This window comes from Centropristis striata, chromosome 21, assembly GCF_030273125.1.
Source record: "Centropristis striata isolate RG_2023a ecotype Rhode Island chromosome 21, C.striata_1.0, whole genome shotgun sequence".
Classification (NCBI taxonomy): domain Eukaryota; kingdom Metazoa; phylum Chordata; class Actinopteri; order Perciformes; family Serranidae; genus Centropristis; species Centropristis striata.
Genome location: NC_081537.1, coordinates 32,052,268 through 32,077,393, shown reverse-complemented (window position 1 = coordinate 32,077,393; position 25,126 = coordinate 32,052,268). Strand labels below are relative to the sequence as shown.

The window sequence follows — 25,126 nt, the reverse complement described above, 5'->3', positions numbered from 1 at the left end:
AAGCAGGGAAAGGAAAGTGGAATTCCACTCCCTCAGGATATATTTACATATCTTTTACAGCCCGTGTTATTATTTTCTGTTCTGTTCTGACACCTTGTCTCCATGTTTCCATCCAGACCTACGAGCAGAGTGAGTGGGTGATCCACATCGCAGGACGTCTGCTGTCCAACGACACCACGGTCCTCTCACTGCTGCACCACAACCCCTTCCAGGACAGACCAGCCCCCAGGTAACACAGGGACACAGCCGCAGCGAGGACCGGCTGAAAAATGGTCAACTTTTATCAGCTTAACCCTATAAAGCCAAGTGTATCATATTTGATACACAAGTTTTTGAGAACTATACATCAGTGTGATATTTTTTTCCTGAAAAACCTGATGTATACATGTGTTGAAGAAAAAAAAAAGAGCAACAAATTGCACAAAAATACAAGATATAGCAAAAATGATATGCAGGTTCCACTGGTGGATCAGTCATTGCTGCGTGAAAACTTCATATCAGCAGATGTATGATGTTGTGTTATATGGAAAAACATATTTTGCATGTTTGAGGAAAATGATAAAAGAAAGTAAAGCCTTAAAAGGTTAAAATGTTGGGTTTTATATGTTTTTGTTAGTTCAAGAAAAACAAACTCTGAGCAACAAATTGCACAAAAAGAACTGATGTATCAAATATGATACAAATTAGAATCATATATCCCTATTGTTTTTGGATTTTTTTTTAAATTATCTGTCAGCAGGTTCAAGAAACACTCCAGTTTAAAAAAAGAAGAATTTTCTGGCAATTATTTAGTGGTTCAGGCTTTATAGGGTTAAAGAGCTTTAGGTCACATTAGTCTCAGTTATTTATTAATTTTTTTATTTTTTTATTTTTTTTATTAACAAATAAGCAAAGAAAAGAACAGTGGATTACTTATTAGGAGCCACAATACGAAAACAAAACACCAAAACACAAGACTCAAACAAAAACATATTTACAAATTAGACATAATGTACACACAAATAACATACAAAGAATAATATAAAGGATAACCACAACAACAAAAATGTAAACAACGATACACCAGTACAAAGCCACACGGCGAAAACAGACAGACAAACAAAAAAAACAAAACAAACAACAACATGAATTTAGCGCAAACAGAAATATAGAGAGACTGGTAATATACACAGATTCCAGGATAAAAAGAGAATCATATGAAACGTTAATTAAGTTCAAAGTAACCCTTGGACCACAGCAATAGCTTTAGACTAATTGAGTCTGGTTTCAGGTGTAACATTATTAATCAGGCTGTTGACCTCTCAAGAAGACAGACATCAAAAAACAATAAAAGCCAGGTTCTCCTGAAATTCGTGACAGGTTCAAACCAGTTCTTTATAATGTTTTTTTTGGCAGCCGTAGAAGCTGCTAATGTTATTATTTTCTGCTGAAATTAAATGGTCTCAGTTATGATCAAACTCTGCTTACATAAATATATCTGAGTTGGCAGCACTCAGTCCAATGACATTCCCATCGTCCCATGAGGAGTTATTCTCTGAGCCACAGCGCCCTCTGGTGGAGCTATGAGTACATAGCACACACAGGCTCGCCCATCAAGTTGGAATAATTCTGTTTTGAGACACAATCTTTTGTTAATTAATTAATTTGTTAAATAAATATGGCTATGAAATGCATACATATGGCTATGAAAGAGGCAAAAAATATATAAATACATGTAAATATAAATGTATAAATTGAAAAACATAGTTCAACTTTTAAGTGTAGTTATATGACCTATCGAAACGTGGATTAATACACCGATACACAAGACTTGTGTCTACTGTTTAAAGTTTAAATGGAGTCTCTAGGTGAAATTATGCCGGAGAAGTAGACGTTTGAAAATCTCCAATGATTGTTCTTTTTCGCTCATTTTTTGTCGGCCGTCCCATTCATCTCAATGCAAAACTTTGAGCAGTTTTTCACGACTTGCATCGCGAAAAATTTGTATTCTGTAGAGAAAAGTAATAGCACACCGATCCCGATCAAACCGCACGTTTTGATGTATAATTTGTCCTGCAACTCTTTAAGTTGTAGGACTAGTAGCGGGACGAAATTGCGTCCGGAAGAGGAAGAAGAAGAAATCCACAGTATAACAGTAGTGCAGCACTGGTCCCTACAGATATTGCTGTAGGGACCAGTGCTCGGTGCGATTGCCCCGAGGCCCTAATAACATTTAAAGAAACAAATACAACCTTAAATTAATTCCTTTATCTGTTGCAATAAATTGGCAACAGTTACACAGACATTGCTTTTAGCATTCAGATCTAAAAACTACTCATTGTGAACTGTTCCAACACAAAGAGGAGTGAAGTGCATCACATCTGGCTCATCTGTGCTTTTGGAGACAAAATGTTGAAACATAAAAATGTCTTTGTTTCATTGGACGACCCTCCTTTCTGTGTCCTCCTCCTCAGGTGGGTCCGAGGGGAACACTTCAGGTATAAGTTCAGCCAGCCGGGCAGCAGCAGCGCTGCCGAGGGGAAGTGGTGGCTGAGGAAACGCATCGGAGCCTACTTCCCTCCTCTGGACCTGGAGGGACTCAGGGGCTACTTCCAGTCCAGGAGCTGGCCCCACCCACTCCTCCAGAGGAGCAGGAGCTGAAGCAGGAGGTCAGACTGCAGCAGCCAGAGGAGATCACAGGAGTTAAAAGGACCAATGAAACCTTCAGGCTTTTCAGATTGTTTCATGGAGAACTGCTTGTTAAATGTGAAAACAAACATTGTGATATTGACGGCCCTTTGTATAAAAACAACCTCAGTGAGTGTATTGAGTATGAATTTCAACATTAAAATGGTTTTGATAAAATATTATTTTCCTTCTGTTTTTTTTTTTTTTTCAGATTAAGGAATGTCATTTTTTGACAGACGGAATGTTTTGGACAACGTGTTGTAGCTGAGTCAAACAATTATAAAAATATGAATATTATTATTATTTATTTTTGTGTTTATAAGCCTTAAAAACACATACATGCAAAAACTTCAACTTATGACAACGCAGTAATGTGCTGCCCACTGCTCCAACAAACATTCTGATATTGACGGCCCTTTGTATAAAAACAACCTCAGTGAGTGTATTGAATATGAATTTCAACATTAAAACTGTTTTAATAAAATATTATTTTCCTTCTGTTTTTTTTTTTTCAGATTAAGGAATCTAATTTTTTTTTTTTTTTTTTTTTGACTCAGGAACATATTTACAAATTAGACAATGTACACACAAATAACATACAAAGAATAATATAAAGGATAACTATAAATATAGTAAATATATAAAGGAGACTGACGACCAAAAAAAAACAAAACACAGGACTGTCATTTTTTGACAGACACAATGTTTTGGACAACGTGTTGTTGCTGAGTCAAAAAATTATAAAAATATGAATATTATTATTATTTATTTTTGTCTTTATAAGCCTTAAAAACACATACATGCAAAAACTTCAACTTATGACAACATATACCGGGCGCAGTAATGTGCTCCTTGCATGGTGTGTTCACTTGTGTGTAAAAAAGGATAAAAGGTTAAATGCAGAGATTGAATTTCTCCGTTGTGGGATTAATAAAGTAATCTTCTATAATAAACAGGTGTGGCTGGAAGACAGCATTAAAATGATGTGTAAAATAACAAAACGCTGTAAAACATATGAGAAATTAAGATAAATGTTTTATAATTAAGATGAAATGTTTACAAAATGTTTACAGCTGAGCAGATCCCACAATGATGACACCATCAGCTGAACATAAATGTGTCACTATGGCTCTCTGACATCAGTTGTAGTTACACAGATGGGCCACTAGATGGAGCTGTTCTCCATCTAATTCATTCTGTTTGGCCTTTCACTCTCCAAGATAACCACTTCAGCAGCATTTTCCTCAAAGTTAACCGACCTCGCTGAGGTGTGTGTGTGCGTCTATATATATATATATATATATATATGTATATGTATATGTATATGTATATATATATATATATGTATATATATATGTATATATATATATGTATATATATATGTATATATATGTGTATATATATATATGTATATATATATATATATATATGTATATATATATATATATATGTATATATATATGTATATATATATACTATGTATATATATATATATATTGAAGGGTTGTCACACCAAATATTGTTTTGATTAAAATTTTTATTCTGTTCACTCCCTTTGCATTTTGTTAACTGATGAACTATTAATATTTCTATTTTTGAAAGCATTGATTGATTGAGAATTTATTTGAACACAAAATAAAAGATGAACATTTAAAAACAAACAAACAACAATAAATACAAGACAACAACACAAATGAAACAACAACAAGACTCAACACTTATTTGTGTTCAAAAGGAGTCAAAGCTTATTAAATCCTTCTCCCTATGTTAATTTACTATATTCAGTTATATAACAATAATATTTATATATATATATGTATGTATAACACATAGTAATGTAGTTTATAAACTCATTATTACCATTATTAACACACATAACTTGTTATTAACTTACAAACACATAAGTACACATACAGCCATGTAGTCATAATGAGACAACAATGAACAAACAAACAACAATAACACAAAAAAGAAAAAATTGTAATATAATATTACAGCATTCTAATATTACAGCATTTTTTCACAACTGCCTATATATATATATATTAGGCAGATGTGAAAAAAATGCTGTAATAATAGAATGCTTTAGAATATATATTTAGTCTTTATTGTCATTGCATGGTAGTATAAAAAATATGTTAGCACAACGAAATTGAGGCACAGCTCTCCCCGTCAATGCAAAAAAGGTTCATATTAAATAAATAACCAAACAAGGCATGCACCCATCAAACAAACAAACAAAAAAGGACACCACACACAAATCACAAAGTAAGGACTTTAAAAAGAGACACATGCAAAGCTGCAAATGATTACAAACGCTGCACACATACATTGCGCACAAAACATTGCACTTCTGTTTAGGAAAAAAAGAGAAAAGGAAAAGCCTATAGCACATGTTATACAGAAAAAAAGCCTATTGTATATGTCATATATGAATGTGAAACAATGTGGCTGAAACGGCACAATATACAGTCATGGAAAAATAGCACACATAGGCTTTTAACAATTGTTGATTGAAAATAAACAATGGCATAATTTAGGCCTTGTTCTATCGCCAAGACAAGATCTCCAGAAGTAAAGTGCTCAGGGACAACATCAAGACTGAAAAAAAACTTTTAAGAGCTGATTTTCCTAATAATGTTTTTTTGTTATTATCAAGAAAACCATGGAAACCGTCCAGATATCAGCTCTTAAATTAAACTCTTATGAGCTATTTTTCTTGTTATCATTAAATATGTCCGAACAAATGTACCTTTAGTTGTACCAGGCAATAAAATGAACAAGAAAATTAAGAAAACAAGGGTGGGCTTATCATTTTTTCCATGACTGTATATATATATATATATATATATATATATACACTACCGGTCAAAAGTTTTAGAACACCCCGATTTTTCCAGTTTTTTATTGAGATTCAAGCAGTTCAAGTCAAATGAACAGCTTGAAAGGGTCCAAAGGTAAGTGGTGAACTGCCAGAGGTAAATAAAAAAAGGTAAGCTTAACCAAAACTGGAAAATAATGTACATTTCAGAATTATACAAGTAGGCCTTTTTCAGGGAACAAGAAATGGGTTAACAACTTAACTCTATGGAGTCTTGGGCTATTTTGTCCATTTTTGAATTCTTTTCATGTCTTTGTAAGTCATTTTGTGTCTTTTTAGGTCATTTTGTGTCTTTTTTTTTGTCATTTTGTGTCTTTTGGTGTCTTTTTTGTCATTTTGTGTCTTTTGATGTCGTTTTTTAGTCCTTTAGTCCAACATAGAATGTGATTTTGAATCTTCTTTTACTTTCAAAACACTATCATGCTCAATAAAGAATTTTAAATGTTGCAAATGTGCATTAATTTCAGAGTACACTGAGACATTAAACTGCATAATTTTCAATTAAATTCTGGAAAAGTTGGTGTTCTAAAACTTTTGACCAGTATATATATATATATATATATATATATATATATATATATATATACACACTTCTGTTTATTAAGCCAAAACCATCATAGACATTTTTTAGCCTCCTCTTGTACCTGAATAATTCAAAAACACAGATACCACCCAGAGAGAATATACCATGTGCTGACAAACACCATTTATCTTTAATAACATTTGATAAAGGCCAAATATTGTGTCTGCAAACTGAACAGTTATATATATATTATTTATCAAACCCTTCTCTGACTGCTGCATGTCGTTGATTTATTGAGCCTGCGTTGCTTTGGATTCCATCCATCTGATGAAGATATTTTTCAAAGAGCTGCCTGAAACACACACACCTATCCAGTACGTGTCGTGCATCTTAAATATGAATTATTCCAGTCGCTGCCCAGTTCCTTTCAAATCTCTTGTGCCACACATCACGCTGCACAATGAGAGACGGAGACATTTATTGACCTCCTCATGATCCGGTTAGAGCAGCAGATGGAAAACCATTCTGCAAAGTCATTATTGTTGCTCCAGAAACATCCAGAAGCACCATAGAGTGTCAGCACAACAAACCATCTGTCTCTACTGATAATATAGAAACAATGAACCTGGTGATTTGTTTGTGTTTGTGTGACACAGTGGGTCTGTCTTTCTGACAAATGAGCCCTCACATTGTCCTGTCCACAGACATAAAAGGAGACTTTCTGTTTATTCGCAACAGTTACAGTTGATTTAGAGTTACATGGGCGTGGCTATCGTTAACTGTTGCATCAGTGAGCGACGCTCATTAAATTATATATCAAAAAGTGCAGTTTGATCGGGATCGGTGTGCTATTACTTTTCTCTACGGAATACGAATTTTTCGCGACGTAAGTTTGCATTGAAATGAATGGGACGGCCGAAAGAAAATGAGCAAAAAAGAACATTAATTGAAGATTTTCAGACGTCTACTTCTCCGGCATAATTTCACCTAGAGACTCCATTTAAACTTTAAACAGTAGACACAAGTCTTGTGTATTGGTGTATTAATCCATGCTTCGATAGGTCATATAGTTTTTTATCAATCCCTGTTCAATGACCATGATCATTTCTGGAGAAATTCTGAGATTATAATGGGTGTGTATTGCACGGAATGTTCGTGTCAGAGTGTGTGATGTCATCGCTCAGAGTGTAGAGGGAGAGGTAAAACTGTCAAAAAATACATTTTAAAACTGCGCTCCAGGCCGCAAATTCCACTCTACAGAAATAATTTTTACATAGAAACACTCACAATCCTCTGGTAAAGCTGTCAGAGTTATAGTTTGGGCGTAAGACGCAGAGATGCGCCACCAACACCACCAACAGCCTCATTGGCTCCCATATTAAAAACGCAGGAAGATTTCGGAAAAAGTGTGGGAAAAAAGACCTCTAACGATATATGTGATATGGTCTAATTCCATATCACATTTAAAAATATGTCGATATATCTTTTATATCGATTGTGTCTGTGAACCTAAATATTACATCAGTTTAAATTTCTAATCCTCAAAGATAATGCACATCCATCAAATCCTCACAGCGGCCTGTATATAGTACCAAGGTACATGACCCACTTCAGGAGATATTGTTTTGTTCTGTCCTTCATCCTATACCACATCTTTTCATGTGCAGCCAGTTCTGCCACCCTGTTCTGAAAAGGAGGTTCTCCAGGATCCTTCCAGTCCCTGAGGATGATTTAGCGTCCAGCCATGATAGCAGTCTGTTCCCACTATCTCAATGGTTGTGGAAAAACAGATAAAACTTTACAATCTCCTAAAATATAGAGCTTAGCTTAACAGAACACAACATGCCTCTTTAGGACATTGACAGTGTAGAAGTGAATCTTCATCCAATATTGATGAATCTTGTACCATAGTACTTTCCCCCAGTGGCAGACTCAGACTGCTAGAGGGGCAGGGGCGAAAAAATGAAAAGGGCACATTCTGCACAACGTGGAGCCCCACCAGCACGCATGAAATATTAGCATTAAGTTAAAAGGAGATCCAGATGAAAGTAATTAATGATATGGTACTGACAATTAAAAGTATTGTAACAAAACCATCTAGGGGGGTCCGGGGGAATGCTCCCCCTGGACAAAATTTGTACATTGTTAAGTAAAATGCATCAATTTTGTGCTCTTTGAGAGCTAAATGAGAGCAAACATCTCAAATAACATTATTCACTGTTGGGTGATATAGTATTATAGAATCTCTAGAGGGCACATCATGATAATTTATTGTATAAAGGGGCACCCTAGAGGGCAATTGGTTTTTTCATATGTAAAGGGCAGCCAATAAGGCACTTTCTCTTATTTTCACCATCTAGAGGGAACTTTCGCAACACTTTTTCAACCACGGAGGCACCAGACAGGTAGAAGGACACTCATAAAGGCACGTTATCGAATGTTCTTGCTCTAGAGGACACATCATCATAATTTATTGTATGAAGTGGCACCCTAGAGGGTGCCCAATCATTTTTTGCACGTTTAAAGAGCAGCCAATTAGGCGCTTCCTCTCATTTTCACCACTCTAGAGGGCAGTTTAGCACAATTTTTCAACCACGGAGGCAGGGGGGGCGGTCGCCCCTCCTGCCCCCCCTCTGAGTCCGCCACTGCCTTCCCCCATACCACACTTCCAGGAAGTAGCTGAGTCTTTCAGTCTGAAAAGCCTACTCGAGGTTCAATAAAATCTATGCAAAATTTTAAATTGAATAAACCTCACCCTTAGGTCCCTCGACATTATTCAAGAATTGTCCATAATCTTGATCCACTCCTGTTCTTCATGTAATACTCCCAGATCTCTCCCCCAGGTCAGTTTAAGAGCTATCACACTTCCATCACCTCCATATTCCATCACCGTCCTATCAAGGTTATTATAGTTAATGAAAACTAACGAGATAAAGAAAACTAGAATTGAAAAAACATTTTTATTTACTGAAATAAACAACATCCTCTGCTATTGGCAACTGTTACTGCGTTGGCGTCGGGGTCCATTGTTGTGTTAAACCACACATTGTGCTTTCTGTGTTGTTGCTTTATAGTGCAACTGTCTGTATGTGGACAGAAATGGTGAGCTGGTGGTTTGTCAGGCCCCAGTGGCCTAATGGATAAGGCACTGGCCTCCTAAGCCAGGGATTGTGGGTTCGAGTCCCATCTGGGGTGATTGACAGCAGAGTGCCGCAGCAGAAGCGTGCTGGGCCCATAACCCAGAGGTCGATGGATCGAAACCATCCTCTGCTAACAGACTTTTACTGCTTTAGTTCAGGACAAGGTTGGATGTATTGTAGGACCATCGTTGACAATGTCACCATTTTTGTCTCTAGTCCTCCATTCTGTCAGGGCTTTGCTCTGTATCCCTGTTTTTTTTTTAAATCTGTTACTGCCATGGTAGCATCAGGAGCCATCCTGCTTTGTATCAGAACTTGCCAAATTTCAGATGTGAAATTTGAGCCCCAGTGGCTCACCCCAGACGGGACTCGAACATCCTGGCTCAGGAGGCCAGTGACTTATCCAACAGGCCACTGGAGCTTCATAGCATACGAATAACAATGGCCCCTGATGCCATGGTCGCAATAACACAGAAATCAAGAGAATCAGAAGGGAATTTTCCTTTAACACACAGCTGGCTCACTGCCATGAAGCCAATGGATAAGGCAGGGATTGTGGGTTCGAGTCCCATCTGGGGTAATGGTATGCACCATAATGCACTTATATAGCACTTTTCTAGTCGCATTGCGACCACTCAAAACGCTCTACACTACAGACTGCGCTCATTCACCCTTTCACACACACATTCATACTGGTGGCAGAGGCTACCCTAAACGGTCCCACCTGCCACCATTGGGAATTCATTCACACACCGATGAACACAGCACATTGGGAGCAATTTGGAGTTCAGTATCTTGCTCAAGGATACTTCCACATGTAGGCTGCGACGGTCAGGGATTGGGGATTGAACCACCAACCACCAGGGATTGAACCACCAACCCTCCGGTTGGGGGGCAACCAACTCTACCAACTGAGCCACAGCCGCCCTGATTGAGTCCCAGCATTGACAGCAGAGTGGCGCAGCGGAAGCGTGCTGGGCCCATAACCCAGAGGTCGATGGATCGAAACCATCCTCTGCTAACAACCTTTTACTGGCAGCTGGACAGTCTGTTCCACTGACATTTATTGTGGTTCTGAAAGGTTCTAAAGCATAATCGACTATTCATAATCCTCATACTGGGATCTGTGATGAGATCAAACAGTGATATACCCGCAAAAAACCTACAGCATACTCCATGGAATTGCATCTTGTGTTGTTGCTTTATGATTGAATTAGCTGCATCTCTACGAAAATGGTGATCTTGTATAGCATCAAGCCCCAGTGGCCTAATGGATAAGGCACTGGCCTCCTAAGCCAGGGATTGTGGGTTCGAGTCCCATCTGGGGTGATTGACAGCCAAACCATCCTCTGCTAACAGCTTTTTACTGGTAGTGGGTCTCTATGGTCTCTGTCACTGCTTCTAACCGGCTCATTGACACATTTGTTATCACTCTGAATGGGTCAACGCCCAACAAGAAGCTCTGTAGCAGCAATGAGCTAATACAATTTTATTGCTTTAAACTGCCTTTAGTCCTAACCAAGGAACCAATGTTATTATAGTTAACGAAAACTGACGAAATAACGAAGTCTAGAAAAAACATTTTCGTTAACTGAAATAAAAATGAAAACGAGAGTTTTTTGAAAAACGATAACTACTGGAACTGTATTTTGTGGTGACAAAACTAACTAAAATTGTAGTGAAAATGTCCTTAGTTTTCAACTTTGTCAACTATTTTCACACGTAAACCTTTTTGGTTGATATGAAATCTATTTCATCTATCTGGTTTTATGACTTAATGAACTTATTGGGGCTGAGATGGATCAGACAAAGGAAATAAAGGAAACATTTATTGTGACTTTTTTAAATCTGGCACCCAACAAATACCCCATTACAAAAAAACTAAAACTAATAAAAACTCAACTTAAACTAAGCATTTTCCAATAACATTACAACTAATTCTAACTAACTGAATTTGAAAACAGAAATTGAAAACAAAATTAAAACTAATGAAAATCCAAAACTATGATAACCTTGGTTCAATAAGTCTTTAACAACATGTCGTAGTTGAAGAAACCTCCAGAATTGAGTTTTGGGTAAATCATATTCATAAATCATATTGTTTTAGGTCTTTAAATGCTTTACGTGTAATTTAGGATTAAGCTGAATGCTGGAGGCATTCATCAAATAAGAATCAAACATGATATGATATTATTGTGAATTTAAACATTTTGTAATATGACGAGTATTAGATATCATAAACTGTGTTATATTGCTCTTTGTTACCTTTTTGTAAGTGCTTATTATGTCCCCAAAGGAAACCTTCATCAACATGTCTTTTATCTTATAAGATTCTGACTTTGATCGTTCATTTATATCAGGGGTGTCAAACTCTGGCCCGCGGGCCAAATTTGGCCCGCAGTGTAATATAATTTGGCCCGCGAGGCAATACCAAATTATTATATAATTATTGTACTATAAAAGCTGACCCGCTGGTATTATATGGCGCATTTACAGCTAATACTACAAGTCCCACAATGCCCTGCTGTTGTTTTCTGTGACAGTCGTCATAGCAACCTCAAGCTAGAGCCGTCTCCCAGCTACCCCTTCCCAAAAATGGAGAAAAGAAAGGCAGAATTTATTAACCTGTTGAAAAAGTTTATTTTGATATTTAAATCAGAAGGATGCAAATAGAAAAGAGGCATACGATTTTTATTTAATTTTTATTTAATAAATTAATGGCATTGATGTGTTTTTTATTTGAAATTTGATTTTGCATGTCTGCACTATTTAGTTATATATTGTATGTTTATAAGCGTTGCTGGTTCCATATTTAATGTTAAAGCAAAACATGTTTGGTATATATTAAAAGGTTTATTTGTTCAATGTTGGCCCGCGATTTTATTCAAGTTTTAAATTTTGGCCCATTGTGTATTTGAGTTTGACACCCCTGATTTATATATTGTACTCTGTTTACTTGTGATTATTTCTTAATGTGTTTTTTTATTTATTCAATATTGAACTATGGCTGCATAAATGTGCTCTGGCTTATATAAAGTGACAAATTATTCAAAGGGTAAATAAACAACGAGGTGGAATCTCTCAATAACATCAGAGTTAGATGTGTGTGTGTGTGTGTGTGTGTGTGTGTGTGTTGTTTGCAGCTCATTGGTTTTGACGATGCTCCCTGGCTCAGCATGGCTGTTTTTAATAGTCTCCTCATCAAACATATCTGCATCCTGTTGCTTGTGTTCCCGCCCTCGGACTGCAAATACATTTCCCCGCAGAATCGCTTTCGCAGCTTTTCTTGCAGTTTTATGTGACTTTGATGGTTAATTTACAGATACGCTGCATCACATGGCCGTTTTTTTTGTGTGTGCTCTGATTGTATAACGGACAGCAGGGATGTGTGTCTGTTTCATCTCCATAGCTCCAGTCTGGCTCATGCCATTTTCCCTCTTGTGCTCTGATGTAATATGAAAGTGGAGGAAAGGTAAAAGGGGTGTGGGTTCGATTCCCTGCTGGGAAAGTCTGGACGGTGGGAGTGAGTGAGTCAGCTGCCCAGTGGCTACTGGTTCTACTAAACCAGGGGTCGGCTACCTTTACTGACAGGAGAGCCATTGTCCGCCAAAATAAGAGAAAACAGTTGGAATGGAGCCACAAACCTTATTTTGAGCCTTAGAATAGACATAAAACAGTTTACTAAGTCTAGATTAACATTAATATTAGGTCATAATGAACATGTATTTATATGATTTTGTCAGAATGCAGATGATACATGCAAATAACAAATACTGTACATTGAATACAAATACAAATACAAATATATATATGTACAATAACAAATAGCAACCTGATCTCACAGAAATCCGTGAAATAGCCACGGATTTCGCTTAACTCAAAATCCGTGGAAAAGCCACGGATTCGCTCAAATTTCCGTGAAACTGACACGGATTTTGCTACAATGCAAGTTAATGCCAGTCATATCCCGTGGCTATTCCAACATACAAAGTGATTATGTACATTCACTGAGTGAATATTTAGAAAATAAAACATATATTTCTCGCTAGAAATGTGATCAAAATCCATTTTTATGCAGAAACAAAGTCAAAATATTGATTTTTCACTAAAAATGAGAGAACTGTCCGCCATGTTTTTTGTTCTGACCGCCGGGACCTTGAAAGTCACGTGACTTGGAGCAAACCAATAGGAACAAATATCCATGGAATAGCCACGGGATATGACTGTCATTAACTAGCGAAATCCGTGTCAGTTTCACGGAAATTTGAGCGATTCCGTGGCTATTCCACGGATTTTGAGTTAAGCGAAATCCGTGGCTATTTCACGGATTTCTGTGAGACCAGGTTGACAAATAGCCTGGTTCATTACATACCGTCGTTATGCACTTTATGTGTTCTTTATGCACACTGTTCATTGCACCTTATTTGTTTCATAGCACCAACATTTTTATACTGTATATTCATATTTATTCTGCACTGGAATTCTATTCCTTAAACATACTCCTTTTTTTAGACATTTTATTTTTATTTTTACATGACATTTTATTGTATTTTATTGTATTTTTATATTTAATTGCTTGAAGTATGCCTCGGTTGTTCTTTGTATTTATTTTATTATTATTATTATTATTTTTTATTGCCTCTGTGTGTAATGCTGCTGCTACACTGTAATTTCCCAGCTTGGGATAAATAAAGTCTATCTATCTATCTATCTATCTATCTATCTATCTATCTATCTATCTATCTATCTATCTATCTATCTATCTATCTATCTATCTATCTATCTATCTAAAATATACAATCTACCTCATTTATAAATTATAGCATTTTCAGTAGCCATTTATTTATTTTAATACTTATTTATTACATCACATGTCCTTGTTCTTGTTTTTGTCCTTGTTTAGCTCGGTATTTTTAAATGTTTTTACTCATGTTTTACGCTATGCATGTCATAACTATGCACCTTATGCAGTGGCACTTTCAATTTTGTTGTGTAGTTGCCTATATAATGACAATAAAGGCTATTTGATTTGATTGATGTGATTTGAGATTTGGAACTGAAAGCTATAGCCGAGCAAGGAAAACTCAACTTGAAGTTGGCTATATTTAGGTTTAGGTACACTGTAAAAAATGTTTGTAGAAATAACAGTAAAACACTGTCAAGTACATCAGAAATAGGGCGCAAAATGAAAAATTGTCACCGTATTAGACACTTTTAATTTCCGTAAATCAAAGAATAGCACAAAACTTTTACTTTTACTGTCATAAACTGGAAGAAACACACAGTTTTGCTGTAAAAATATAACATTTTCATGCAAAATTTATGGACAAATACCATGATGTGTGAATGAATGACACAATTACCCTAAAAATAACAGGAATATTCAGTCTAAATGACAGTTTTTGCATTTTGCATACATTTTTGCATACATTTAAATTTAGAATAGAAAACCCACTCACTGTAATTTGTACGGTGAGGTTCTGGCAACCACAGCTGCCGGTAATTTACCGTAAATTAAACAGATTATTTTTTTACAGTGTAAATTAAGGTTAGGCCCGAGCTGTGATGCACATATTAGTGGACTAAAATGTTATAACTGACATTATAACATACACATTTTTACAATTGATGAATACAAATTGCTTTGGGCCTACACCAGTGATAAATTAAATTTAAAATGTAAAGAAATAAATGTGTAATTTTGCCACAGGGAGCCAGTGAGGACAGTCTGAAGAGCTGCAGGTTTCCTTCCCCTGGACCAGGCAGCTCCGAGGTATCAACGTTTCTAACCAAAGTAGATAGTTGCAGAAGAAGAAGCTCCAGTGAGTCACCAGCAGAGCAGCGGACAGATCATCCTCTGTCCATGGTTACATAAAATGTTTTATTCTGTCACTGTGAACGCAGGCAATGATCTGTTTGCTTCCCATCAGGTATAGAGCTCTATTGGACATAAGGAGTGAGTCATGGTGTTCTTAGTCTGCTGGTTATATAGGAGACTCTGTCCTATACACACATTTTGCTCTAAATTCAACGTTCTGCTCACACAGATTAAAATTATACTTGAAGTTAACCCATAAGAACCCAGACCCAGTAGTCCTTGAAGAAAAAGTATGTGGGATATACCAAGTGGACCACATAGAACACATTTATGGTGTTTAAAATAAAAAAATCTACCCCTAAATGTCAAAGATCTGTGATGTGACATATACGATGCATTGGGCGTTTATGGCAAAAAGTAAGTAAGTAAGTAAGTTAGTAAGTAAGTAAGTAAACTTTATTTATATAGCACCTTTCACAGACAGAAGTCCCAAAGTGCTTCACATAGAAATCATACACATAACATAAAAATGTACATACAAGTTTTAAAAGACCAAAACAACAGCAATTTAAACAACCATAACAGTCCCAAAACAATTAATCAAAAGCCTGAACAAATAAAAAAAGACACATTTTCTGCTTACAGAAACACAAATTTGCCTTTTTCTTTGCATCTCTACAACATTTATCAAAATTGTGACATTAATAGTGCTGTTTAGCAACAAATTTTTTTTCAGATTTGTTTTTGAGTAACAAAATAAGAATAAATAAAAACAAATAACCATGTGCCTTTATGTTTGCATCATAACATATATCAAAATTGTGACTTTAATTTGTTCAGGAAATATGGTCAGAACAAGTTAAATGCAATACAGGACACCATATTAACGGATTTTAATTGTTAAATGGGTTTAAACTTTTACAGTTTAAACGTTTAAACTAAAAAATAAGCTTTTTGAAATTAGCTGCTTTTTCACATTTATTAGGTCAAAAACAAACCTTTTTAAAAACAGTTTCTTCCCAAAAGCAATTACAACCCTGAACTCTCATATGCACTGGTTTTCATATATGGGCTTTAATACTGTGCAATATTTCTTCCTTTTTTAAATATACAATACTTGGCAATGTGCAATAATTTGTGCAATAATTTGTCCTTCAACGTGCAATATATTTATGAACACTGCGTAGCATCTTCTGCTAAATTGCTCTTTGCTTCTGGCAAATTGAATTAAAGACCTTACATCCCTTTCTTGCCTATGTTTACATTTTATCGTATATATTTTTCATTACAATTACTTGCCTATGTATGTTTATGTCTATATTGTATACTTTTATATTTTATATATCTTTTATTTATTGTTGCACTGCTTTTTGGAGTCAGCTTTCAGATCTCATTGTACATGTGTATAGTGACAATAAAAGCATTCTATTCTATTCTATTCTATTCTGTTCTGTTCTATTCTATGCTATGCTATTCTATTCTAATTGTTAATGAAGATTTAGACAACCTATGCTATTCTATTATGTTCTGTTCTATTCTATTCTATTCTATTCTGTTCCGTTCCGTTCCGTTCCGTTCCGTTCCGTTCCGTTCCATTCCATTCTATTCTATTCTATTCTATGCTGTTCCGTTCCGTTCCGTTCCGTTCTATTCTATTCTATTCTATTCTATTCCGTTCTATTCTATTCTATTCTATTCTATTCTATTCCGTTCCGTTCCGTTCCGTTCCATTCCATTCCATTCCATTCCATTCCATTCCATTCCATTCTATTCTATTCTATTCTATTCTATTCTATTCTATTCCGTTCCGTTCCGTTCCATTCTATTCTATTCTATTCTATTCTATTCTAATTGTTAATTAAGGTTTAGAGCTGAGTTCACAGTCCAAATATATGGACTAGTTCACATTCTCGTGTGTCGTTTCTAATCTGTTGTCGATGTGGCTGCAGATGTTGAGTTTTTTCTTTTCAGAGCCACTGAGTAAAAGATTGAACCCCCCTGTTCACTGGTGATATTAAGCTGAAAGCATCTGTGGTTGATAATAAACACAAGTACTTCAAATTTAATCAAACTGAAGGCTTTTCAAGGACAACAACATGTTTTCAACAACTGCCACTGTCACAGTTAAACGAGTGCCCATGTTAACTGCTGACTCAGCTGAATGCCCATGGGACAGAGATGGCAAACTGTGAGTCACAGCCTGAGCTTTAACCCTCGGAAATATTGGGCTATTATTAGTCCGTTAAACAAAATCTGTTGAAAAATCTTCACCATGCCATGTTGGTATCAGTTTTTCAGCGCGACCTCACTTATATCTGTCCTTATAATTAATCTATAACTTTGACTTATTTGATCAAAATTTTGAACCCAAAAGAAACAAAGGAAATCATAAAATCTGATCTTGAAAATGATGTTTCACGCACAGAAATGTACATGTTGCAAATATGAACACAGGTAAACAGGTAAAATGAGGATAATATCTAGTTCTATATTTTTATACTAAATATATTTGTCATTATTTCCATTGTCATTATTTTACTTGGTTGAATATCATCAAAAAAAAAAAATCGGGTGTGGAGTTTCAAGCCAGAACTTCAGAGGGAAGCTGATGGAGAGACTCAACGTTGCTTCATTTTCATGTCTTCACATCATGAAGAAGTTAATGTGCAGGAGGTTTCATGGACTCCAGAGCTTTAACAACACTATCGTTCATTACTTAACTATTATTAAATGTTGCGTTCAGTTCACTGCTGACCAAAAATATGAACATGTTGTATGTAGCGTTCTTTTAGTGTGTTCCTGTATAACACTGGTGTGTGTAATGACGGGGCTTAAATAATTAATTTAAACTCTTATACCATTCAAACAAGCTGCAATATCCTTGAGTTAATGTGGAGTATGCAGTTCCTCTAATGACCACTAGAGGCTGGCTCTGTTACACTGTAAAAAAAACAACAACTGTTGTTTTCACGGTAAAAAAACGGCAGCTGTGGTTGACAGAGCTTTACCGTAATAAATACGGTGCAATTTTTTCTAATATTACGGTAAAATGACATTAGCACTGTTGATTTCACATTTAAGATTGTCATTTTATTCCATATTTTACTGTAAAAAATAAAGTTTTTCCATCAAAAGAAACGCTGTTCCACCATATAATTGACAAGAAAATATGTTATAAATGGTGCATAAATTAGAGATTTTACCATTAAATATTACAGTATATTTCTGTTAGAGATATGGTGTTTAGTACATTTGACAGTGAGAAGAAGTATTTTTACAAAAAATAAATGCAAAAATTAAAGTCATGGCTTGTATATATATTACAGTATATTTTTGTTACAAACATGGTGCCAGTGAATTTAACAGTGGAGTAATGTATTTAAAAAATATATACATATTGTTTTGGCTGATATATACATTTACAGTGTTTCATTGTAACTGAAACTGAATTAACCCATTTATCATTTTACGTCTTTTACTGTCATGGTTTATCAGTTTTTCACCGTAAAATCTACAGACATTTTTTTTTCATAATGTAGCCTGTATGAAAATCACAGTTGTTCTGTTAAAATGTAAATTTAATAAATGTCTCTCACAAGAAATGAGGCTCTAAATTAAACCATCTTTTTGTGGCTCAGACTGACACACGTAAACCGACTTTTTTGTGCTTCTGAACAGGACAGGCAATTAATGTATAAAGAAAAATGGCAGTGGGAGCGAGTGCGAGGGTAAATCTGCCACATGGGGACGTCTGTGTTTGTTTGGGTGTTGGTTTCAAATATCAGCATTTTTTTCCCCAGAATTGCTCACTCCATCTCCATAGTATGCCAATTTTCAGGCTCAAACTTGTATTTTGGGTTTCTGCTAGATCATGTTTACATGCTTTGATGTTCAAAAACACATTTTTTCTCTTCTTTGTTTGTCTGTTTAAAACGTTCCATTTCAGCGCCTGACTTTTCCTGCTCCACTTCTGAAAAAGCTCAGTCTGGTTTAATTAATTTCAGTTAAATTTCTCCTAATATTTTGAGTCCACCCAGCTCTGTACCAATTTTCCAACCATGTTCCCACAGTCCTCTAGTCCAGCTATTCTCAACCTTGGGGTCGGGACCCCAATTGTGGTCGCGAAATGATTTCTGGGGGTCGCCAAGTCAGCTCTGTCTCCACTGTGTTAAAGTGTTCATGTGTTCATGTGTTTTTGGTCACTTAATGTCTTTTTTTGGTCATTTTGTGGGGGGGGGTTTGTTTATCATTTTGTGTCTTTTTTTGTCATTTTGTGTCTTTTTTTGATCATTTTGTGGTCAATTTGTGTCTTTTTTGATCATTTTGTGGTCAATTTGTGTCTTTTTTGGTCATTTTGTGTCTTTTCTGGTCATTATTGTGTATTTTTTGGCCATTTTGTGTCTTTTTTTGATCATTTTGTGTCTTTTTTTGATCATTTTGTGGTCAATTTGTGTCTTTTTTGATCATTTTGTGGTCAATTTGTGTCTTTTTTGGTCATTTTGTGTCTTTTCTGGTCATTTTGTGTCTTTTTTGTCATTTTGTGTCTTTTTTTGATCATTTTGTGTCTTTTTTTGATCATTTTGTGTCTTTTTTTGATCATTTTGTGGTCAATTTGTGTCTTTTTTGATCATTTTGTGGTCAATTTGTGTCTTTTTTGGTCATTTTGTGTCTTTTCTGGTCATTTTGTGTCTTTTTTTTGGGTCATTTTGTGTCTTTTTTGGCCATTTTGTGTCTTTTTTGATCATTTTGTGTCTTTTTTTTATCATTTTGTGGTCAATTTGTGTCTTTTTTGATCATTTTGTGGTCATTTTCTGTCTTTTTTGGTCATTGTGTTTCCTTTTTTGGTCATTTTCTGGTCATTTTCTGTCTTTTTTGGGTCATTTTGTTTCCTTTTTCTGGTCATTTTGTTTCTTTTTTGGGTGATCTGAACTGTGCGTGTGAGATTCTGTTCAGTGAGCGGGGGTCGCGGACAACATGCATGTTAAATTGGGGGTTGAGACTCAAAAAGGTTGAGAACTACTGCTCTAGTCCTGTGTAGTATGGCCATGCCCAACTCCACTATTGACTCCACTACCTATACTGATAAAAGATGACTTTTCCGCTGGGCCACAGTCTCATTACCTGTAGCCAGGGAGCTCTGAGTCCCAAATGCTTCATGTAAAACATTCTCCTGTTGCTCACACAGTGGAAACATACTACGCAGCTCTAACAGTCACACATTTCACAGGCTGCCTGCTGCACTTGTGCACAGTAAACCATAAAGAATGGTCTGGATATTGGGTCCAGAGTGATGAAACCTTGTATTTGAAAGTGTCTGTGGAGAAAATGTAAGGCTTCCCATTACAAGCAGCCATGCAGACCTGCGCCTTTAAAAGGAAAATACACCCTAAATTACAATTCACATTTCTACAGCAGTACGACTCACTGTCTCTTCTTGAGACGAACGATAAGGTGACAAGTTGACAACAGATCCTGGAGCCTTCATACAGTTTATTATAAAACAACTGGCAGATTACCAGCTACACTGAAAATTATTTCTTTCTTACCAAGATAAAAAAAACAACTTGAGATTTAGAAGTGTTATAAAATGGATCTTGTTTTAAGAGTTCATTTCTTATTTTAAGTGTTCAACATGCTTATTTCTAGATTTAATAATCTTAATTTAAGAAATATTGTCAAGGTAAATTATCTGTCCATGCAGCAAGATCATTTCCCTCAGATTTACTGTTTTTATCTTGTTTTTAGACACACTTTTTGCAGTGTACACTGTAAAAAATGTCTGTAGATTTTACGGTGAAAAACTGCTAAACCATGACAGTAAAAGACCGTAAAATGATAAATAGTTTAATTCAGTTTCAATAACAATGAAACACCGTGAATGTATATATCAGCCCAAACAGTATTTTTACAGTTAAAATAAATAAATACATTACTCCACTGTAAAATGGCAATATACTGTAGGCTAATATATAAGCCATCACTGTAATTTTTGCTTTTATTTTTTGTAAAAAATACTTGTTCTTACTGTTGTTTTAAACGCCATATATCTAACAAAAATATACTGTAATAAATCTTTAATTTATGCGGCATTAATAAATGATTTTCTTGTCAATTGTATGGCAAAACAGTGTTTCTTTTAATGGAAAAATGTTTTATTTATACGGTAAAATATGGAATAAAATGGCAATCTCAAACATGAAATCAACAGTGTTAATATCATTTTATCGTAATATTAGAACAAGTTGCACCGTATTTATTACGGTAAAGTTCTGGCAGCCACAGCTGCTGGTTTTTTACCGTAAAAACTACATTTTTTTTTACAGTGTACTATGTTGATGGGCATGGATTCACAATCTGAAATCCCAGCATTCAGTTGGTTTGGAGTAAAGATTTGAAGGCCAGGGTTTGATCAATGTCAACTTAGCTTCAATCATCATCAAAACTGTCCCATCAAAAATATCATCAGGGTCACAACATTAGTTTGAGGTAGCGGTTGATGCAATCATGGGACATGCAAAAGTCTCAACCACCTCTCTTTGGAGTTTTTTTGTTGTTGTCATTTTGGGTATTTTGGTTGGTGCATGTCTATTTGTGACATTTTGTAGGTGGATAAAGGGTTGGGATAGGGAGACACTTGTGCCACTGGGCCTGTGCTTGTTTACTAATCCATCCATGTACTGACATTCATTCATTTCCTAAGCCGCGTATACAAACTATGTTGCATGGTGCTGGAGCCGCTCCCAGCTGACATTGGATGAGAGGCGGGTACACCCTGGACAGGTCTCTATAGCAGTAGTTTTCAACCTTTTTGAGTCGCGACCCCCAATTTAACATGCATGTTGTCCGCGACCCCCGCTCACTGAACACAATCTCACACGCACAGTTCAGATCACCCAAAAAAAGAAACAAAATGACCAAAAAAAGGAAACAAAATGACCAAAAAAAGACACAAAAAGACAACAAAACGACCAGAAAAGACACAAAATGACCAAGAAGACTCTAAATGACCAAAAAAGACTCAAAATGACCAAAAAAAAGACACAAAATGACACAAAAAAGAAAAAAAAATTACCAAGAAAGACACAAAATGACTAAAAAAAAAAGACACACAATTACCAAAAAATACACAAATTGACCAGAAAATGACCCAAAAAAGAAACAAAATGACCAAAAAAAGGAAACAAAATGACCAAAAAAAGACACAAAAAGACAACAAAATGACCAAAAAAGACACAAAACGACCAGAAAAGACACAAAATGACCAAGAAGACACTAAATGACCAAAAAAGACTCAAAATGACAGAAAAAAGACACAAAATGACACAAAAAAGAAAAAAAAATTACCAAGAAAGACACAAAATGAATAAAAAAAAGACACAAAATTACCAAAAAAGACACAAATTGACCAGAAAATGATCAAAAAAAGACACAAAATGACCAAAAAAATGACCAAAAAGACTAAAACACATTACCACATGAACACTTTAACACAGTGGAGACAGAGCTGACTTCCAAAATGATTTGGCGACCCCCAGAAATCATCTCGCGACCCCAATTGGGGTCCCGACCCCAAGGTTGAGAATAGCTGCTCTAGACTATCACAGGGCTGACACATAGAGACAGACAACCATTCACACTCTCATTCACTCCTACGGGCAATTTAGAGACACCACTTAAACCTCAGTTGCTGGTTTTTGGACCGTGTGAGGAAGCCGGAGAACCCAGCGAGAACCCACGCTGACATGGGGAGAACATGCAGACTCCACAGAAGAACCTCAGTGGAACCTCTTGCTGTTAAGTGTAAAAAAGCAACATAACGCACAATGAACAAAGTTAAAGATGCGTTCGAGTCAAGGTTGTAATAGTTTTGGATTTTTTATTAGTTTTAGTTTTAATTTCGTTGTCAAATTTTGTTTTCAATTTTAGTTAGTTTTAATTCGTTTTTTATAGTGAGCTTGCTAGTTTTAATTAGTTTTTATTTTTTGGAAAATGCTTAGTTTTAGTTTAGTTTTTGTTAGTTTGAGTTTTTTTGTATGTGTTGGGTACAAGATTCAATAAGGTCACAATAAATGTTTCCTTTATTTCCATTTCCGAAAACGAAGGACATTTTCACTAAAATTTTAGTTAGTTTTGTAACCACAAAATACAGTTTCAGTTAGTTATTGTTTTTCAAAAAACTCTCGTTTTTATTTTTATTTCAGTTAACGAAAATGTATTTTCAATTCTAATTTTCATTATTTTGTTAGTTTTCGTTAACTATACTAACCTTGGTTCGAGTTATCGCATTGTTTTTTTTCTGTAGATGTCGCGATAATATCGTTATCGTATCGTATCATTATCGTACATCGTAAAATGTATTTTCAATTCTAATTTCCGTCATTCTGTTAGTTTTCTTTAACTATAATAACCTTGGTTCGAGTTATCGCATTGTTTTTTTTCCTATAAATATCGCGATAATATCGTTATCGCATCGTATCGTATCGTTATCGTACATTGTAAAATGTATTTTCAATTCTAATTTTAGTTATTTTGTTAGTTTTCGTTAACTGTAATAAATTTGGTTCGAGTTATCGCATTGTTGTTTTTTTCCTGTAGATATCGCGATAATATCGTTATCGTATCGTATCGTTATCGCACATCGTAAAATGTATTTTCAATTCTAATTTTCGTTATTTTGTTCGTTTTCGTTAACTATAATAACCTTGGTTCGAGTTATCGCATTGTTTTTTTTCTGTAGATATCGCAATAATATCGTTATCGTATCGTATCGTTATCGTACATCGTAAAATGTATTTTCAATTCTAATTTTCGTTATTTTGTTAGTGTTCGTTAACTATAATAACCTTAGTTCGAGTTATCGCATTGTTTTTTTTCTGTAGATATCGCGATAATATCGTTATCGTATCGTATCGTATCGTATCGTTATCGTACATCGTAAAAATGTATTTTCAATTCTAATTTTAGTTATTTTGTTAGTTTTCGTTAACTATAATAACCTTGGTTCGAGTTATCGCATTGTTTTTTTTCCTATAAATATCGCGATCATATCGTTATCGTTAAATTTGCCCCCCCCCCCCCTATAATAATTACACAGCGAAATTCTGATATCGTACTTTGAAGACTGTTCATTTCTTGGTATAAATTGTTCAATGTATTATTTCCGTTTTAGGGTGGATTTCTCCCAGACACGCGCTGAAACAACCATGCCTTCACGCGCTCCCAACATCACAATACGGAGGGAGGAGTGAGAGCTGTTTACATTGTGGAGCAGAGCTCAGATTTACAGTCATCCATCTGCACCACCGGGATAACAGCTGGCGCGCTTTACACACACTTTTTCTCCGTTAAACCGTTTTCAATTGACGCTTTACGCACAGTCATGATTCTGACGCGCAGGTGAACTTCTTTCTCCTCGACGCGCTTCGACCAGAACTCAAAGTGTTTGAGAGAAAGAATTATTACAATCACAACTCTCCTCCTCATTCCTCTGTGTGAGCGGAGCAGGTCGTCGGCACCATGTCCAGGAAGAAGGCAGTGAAAGGCAAAGGGAGCTCCAAGAGCCCCAAGGCGTCGCCGAGCAGCGGGAGGACGGGCAGAGGTCTGGCCGCCGCCGGCGCTCCGTCCTCCGGGCTGGTTTACCCCAGCAGACCGTCCATCAGCAACAGCGGAGAGTTTTATGACATCGCGTTCAAGGTGAGCTCACAACTCAGGCTCAACTCCATGGAGTCTTTATGGGTTATTTAGTCCATTTTTTAATTATTTTCATCCTGCCTGGATACACCACTTAAAACATGTTTAAATGCCATGTTGGTATATTTTTTTCACCTATATGACCTGATAATAATTTAGTTTTTATTCTGACTTACTGGATCAACATTTTGAACCAAAAAGAAACAAAGAAAAACCAACATAAATGTGATCTTGTGATTGTGTGTGATCCTGTCATCAACTCTGGTTTTTATTCTAGTGGGACTCCATTTGATTTGTGTTCATTTTGTGTCTTTTTTGGTCATTTTGTTGTTTCTTTTTTAGTTATTGTGTGTCTTTTTCTGGTCATTGTGTCTTTTTTAGTAATTTTATGACTTCTTCTGTGTTTT

The 25,126-nt window shown here is 35.7% G+C and overlaps 2 protein-coding genes and 2 non-coding genes across 4 annotated transcripts in view; all 4 read left to right on the top strand.

Moving 5' to 3' along the window:
* Window positions 1-3,066, top strand: part of lmf1 (lipase maturation factor 1) — a 48,900-nt gene extending 45,834 nt beyond the window's left edge. Inside the window, exons 10-11 of the mRNA XM_059324761.1 lie at window positions 117-229; window positions 2,454-3,066. Coding sequence (XP_059180744.1) covers window positions 117-229; window positions 2,454-2,640 — 300 coding nt within the window. The 3' untranslated portion in view covers window positions 2,641-3,066. The remainder of the gene's footprint in view (window positions 1-116; window positions 230-2,453) is intronic.
* Window positions 3,067-9,193: 6,127 nt separating this feature from the next.
* On the top strand, window positions 9,194-9,266 carry trnar-ccu (transfer RNA arginine (anticodon CCU)). Its single transcript has one exon. It is a non-coding gene; the product is annotated as a tRNA-Arg (tRNA).
* A 1,201-nt stretch (window positions 9,267-10,467) lies between these two features.
* On the top strand, window positions 10,468-10,540 carry trnar-ccu (transfer RNA arginine (anticodon CCU)). The gene has a single exon. It is a non-coding gene; the product is annotated as a tRNA-Arg (tRNA).
* A 13,735-nt stretch (window positions 10,541-24,275) lies between these two features.
* Window positions 24,276-25,126, top strand: part of LOC131959557 (ras-related protein Rab-26) — a 186,492-nt gene continuing 185,641 nt past the window's right edge. Inside the window, exon 1 of the mRNA XM_059324765.1 lies at window positions 24,276-24,722. Within this exon, the coding sequence (XP_059180748.1) occupies window positions 24,546-24,722 (177 nt within the window). The 5' untranslated portion in view covers window positions 24,276-24,545. The remainder of the gene's footprint in view (window positions 24,723-25,126) is intronic.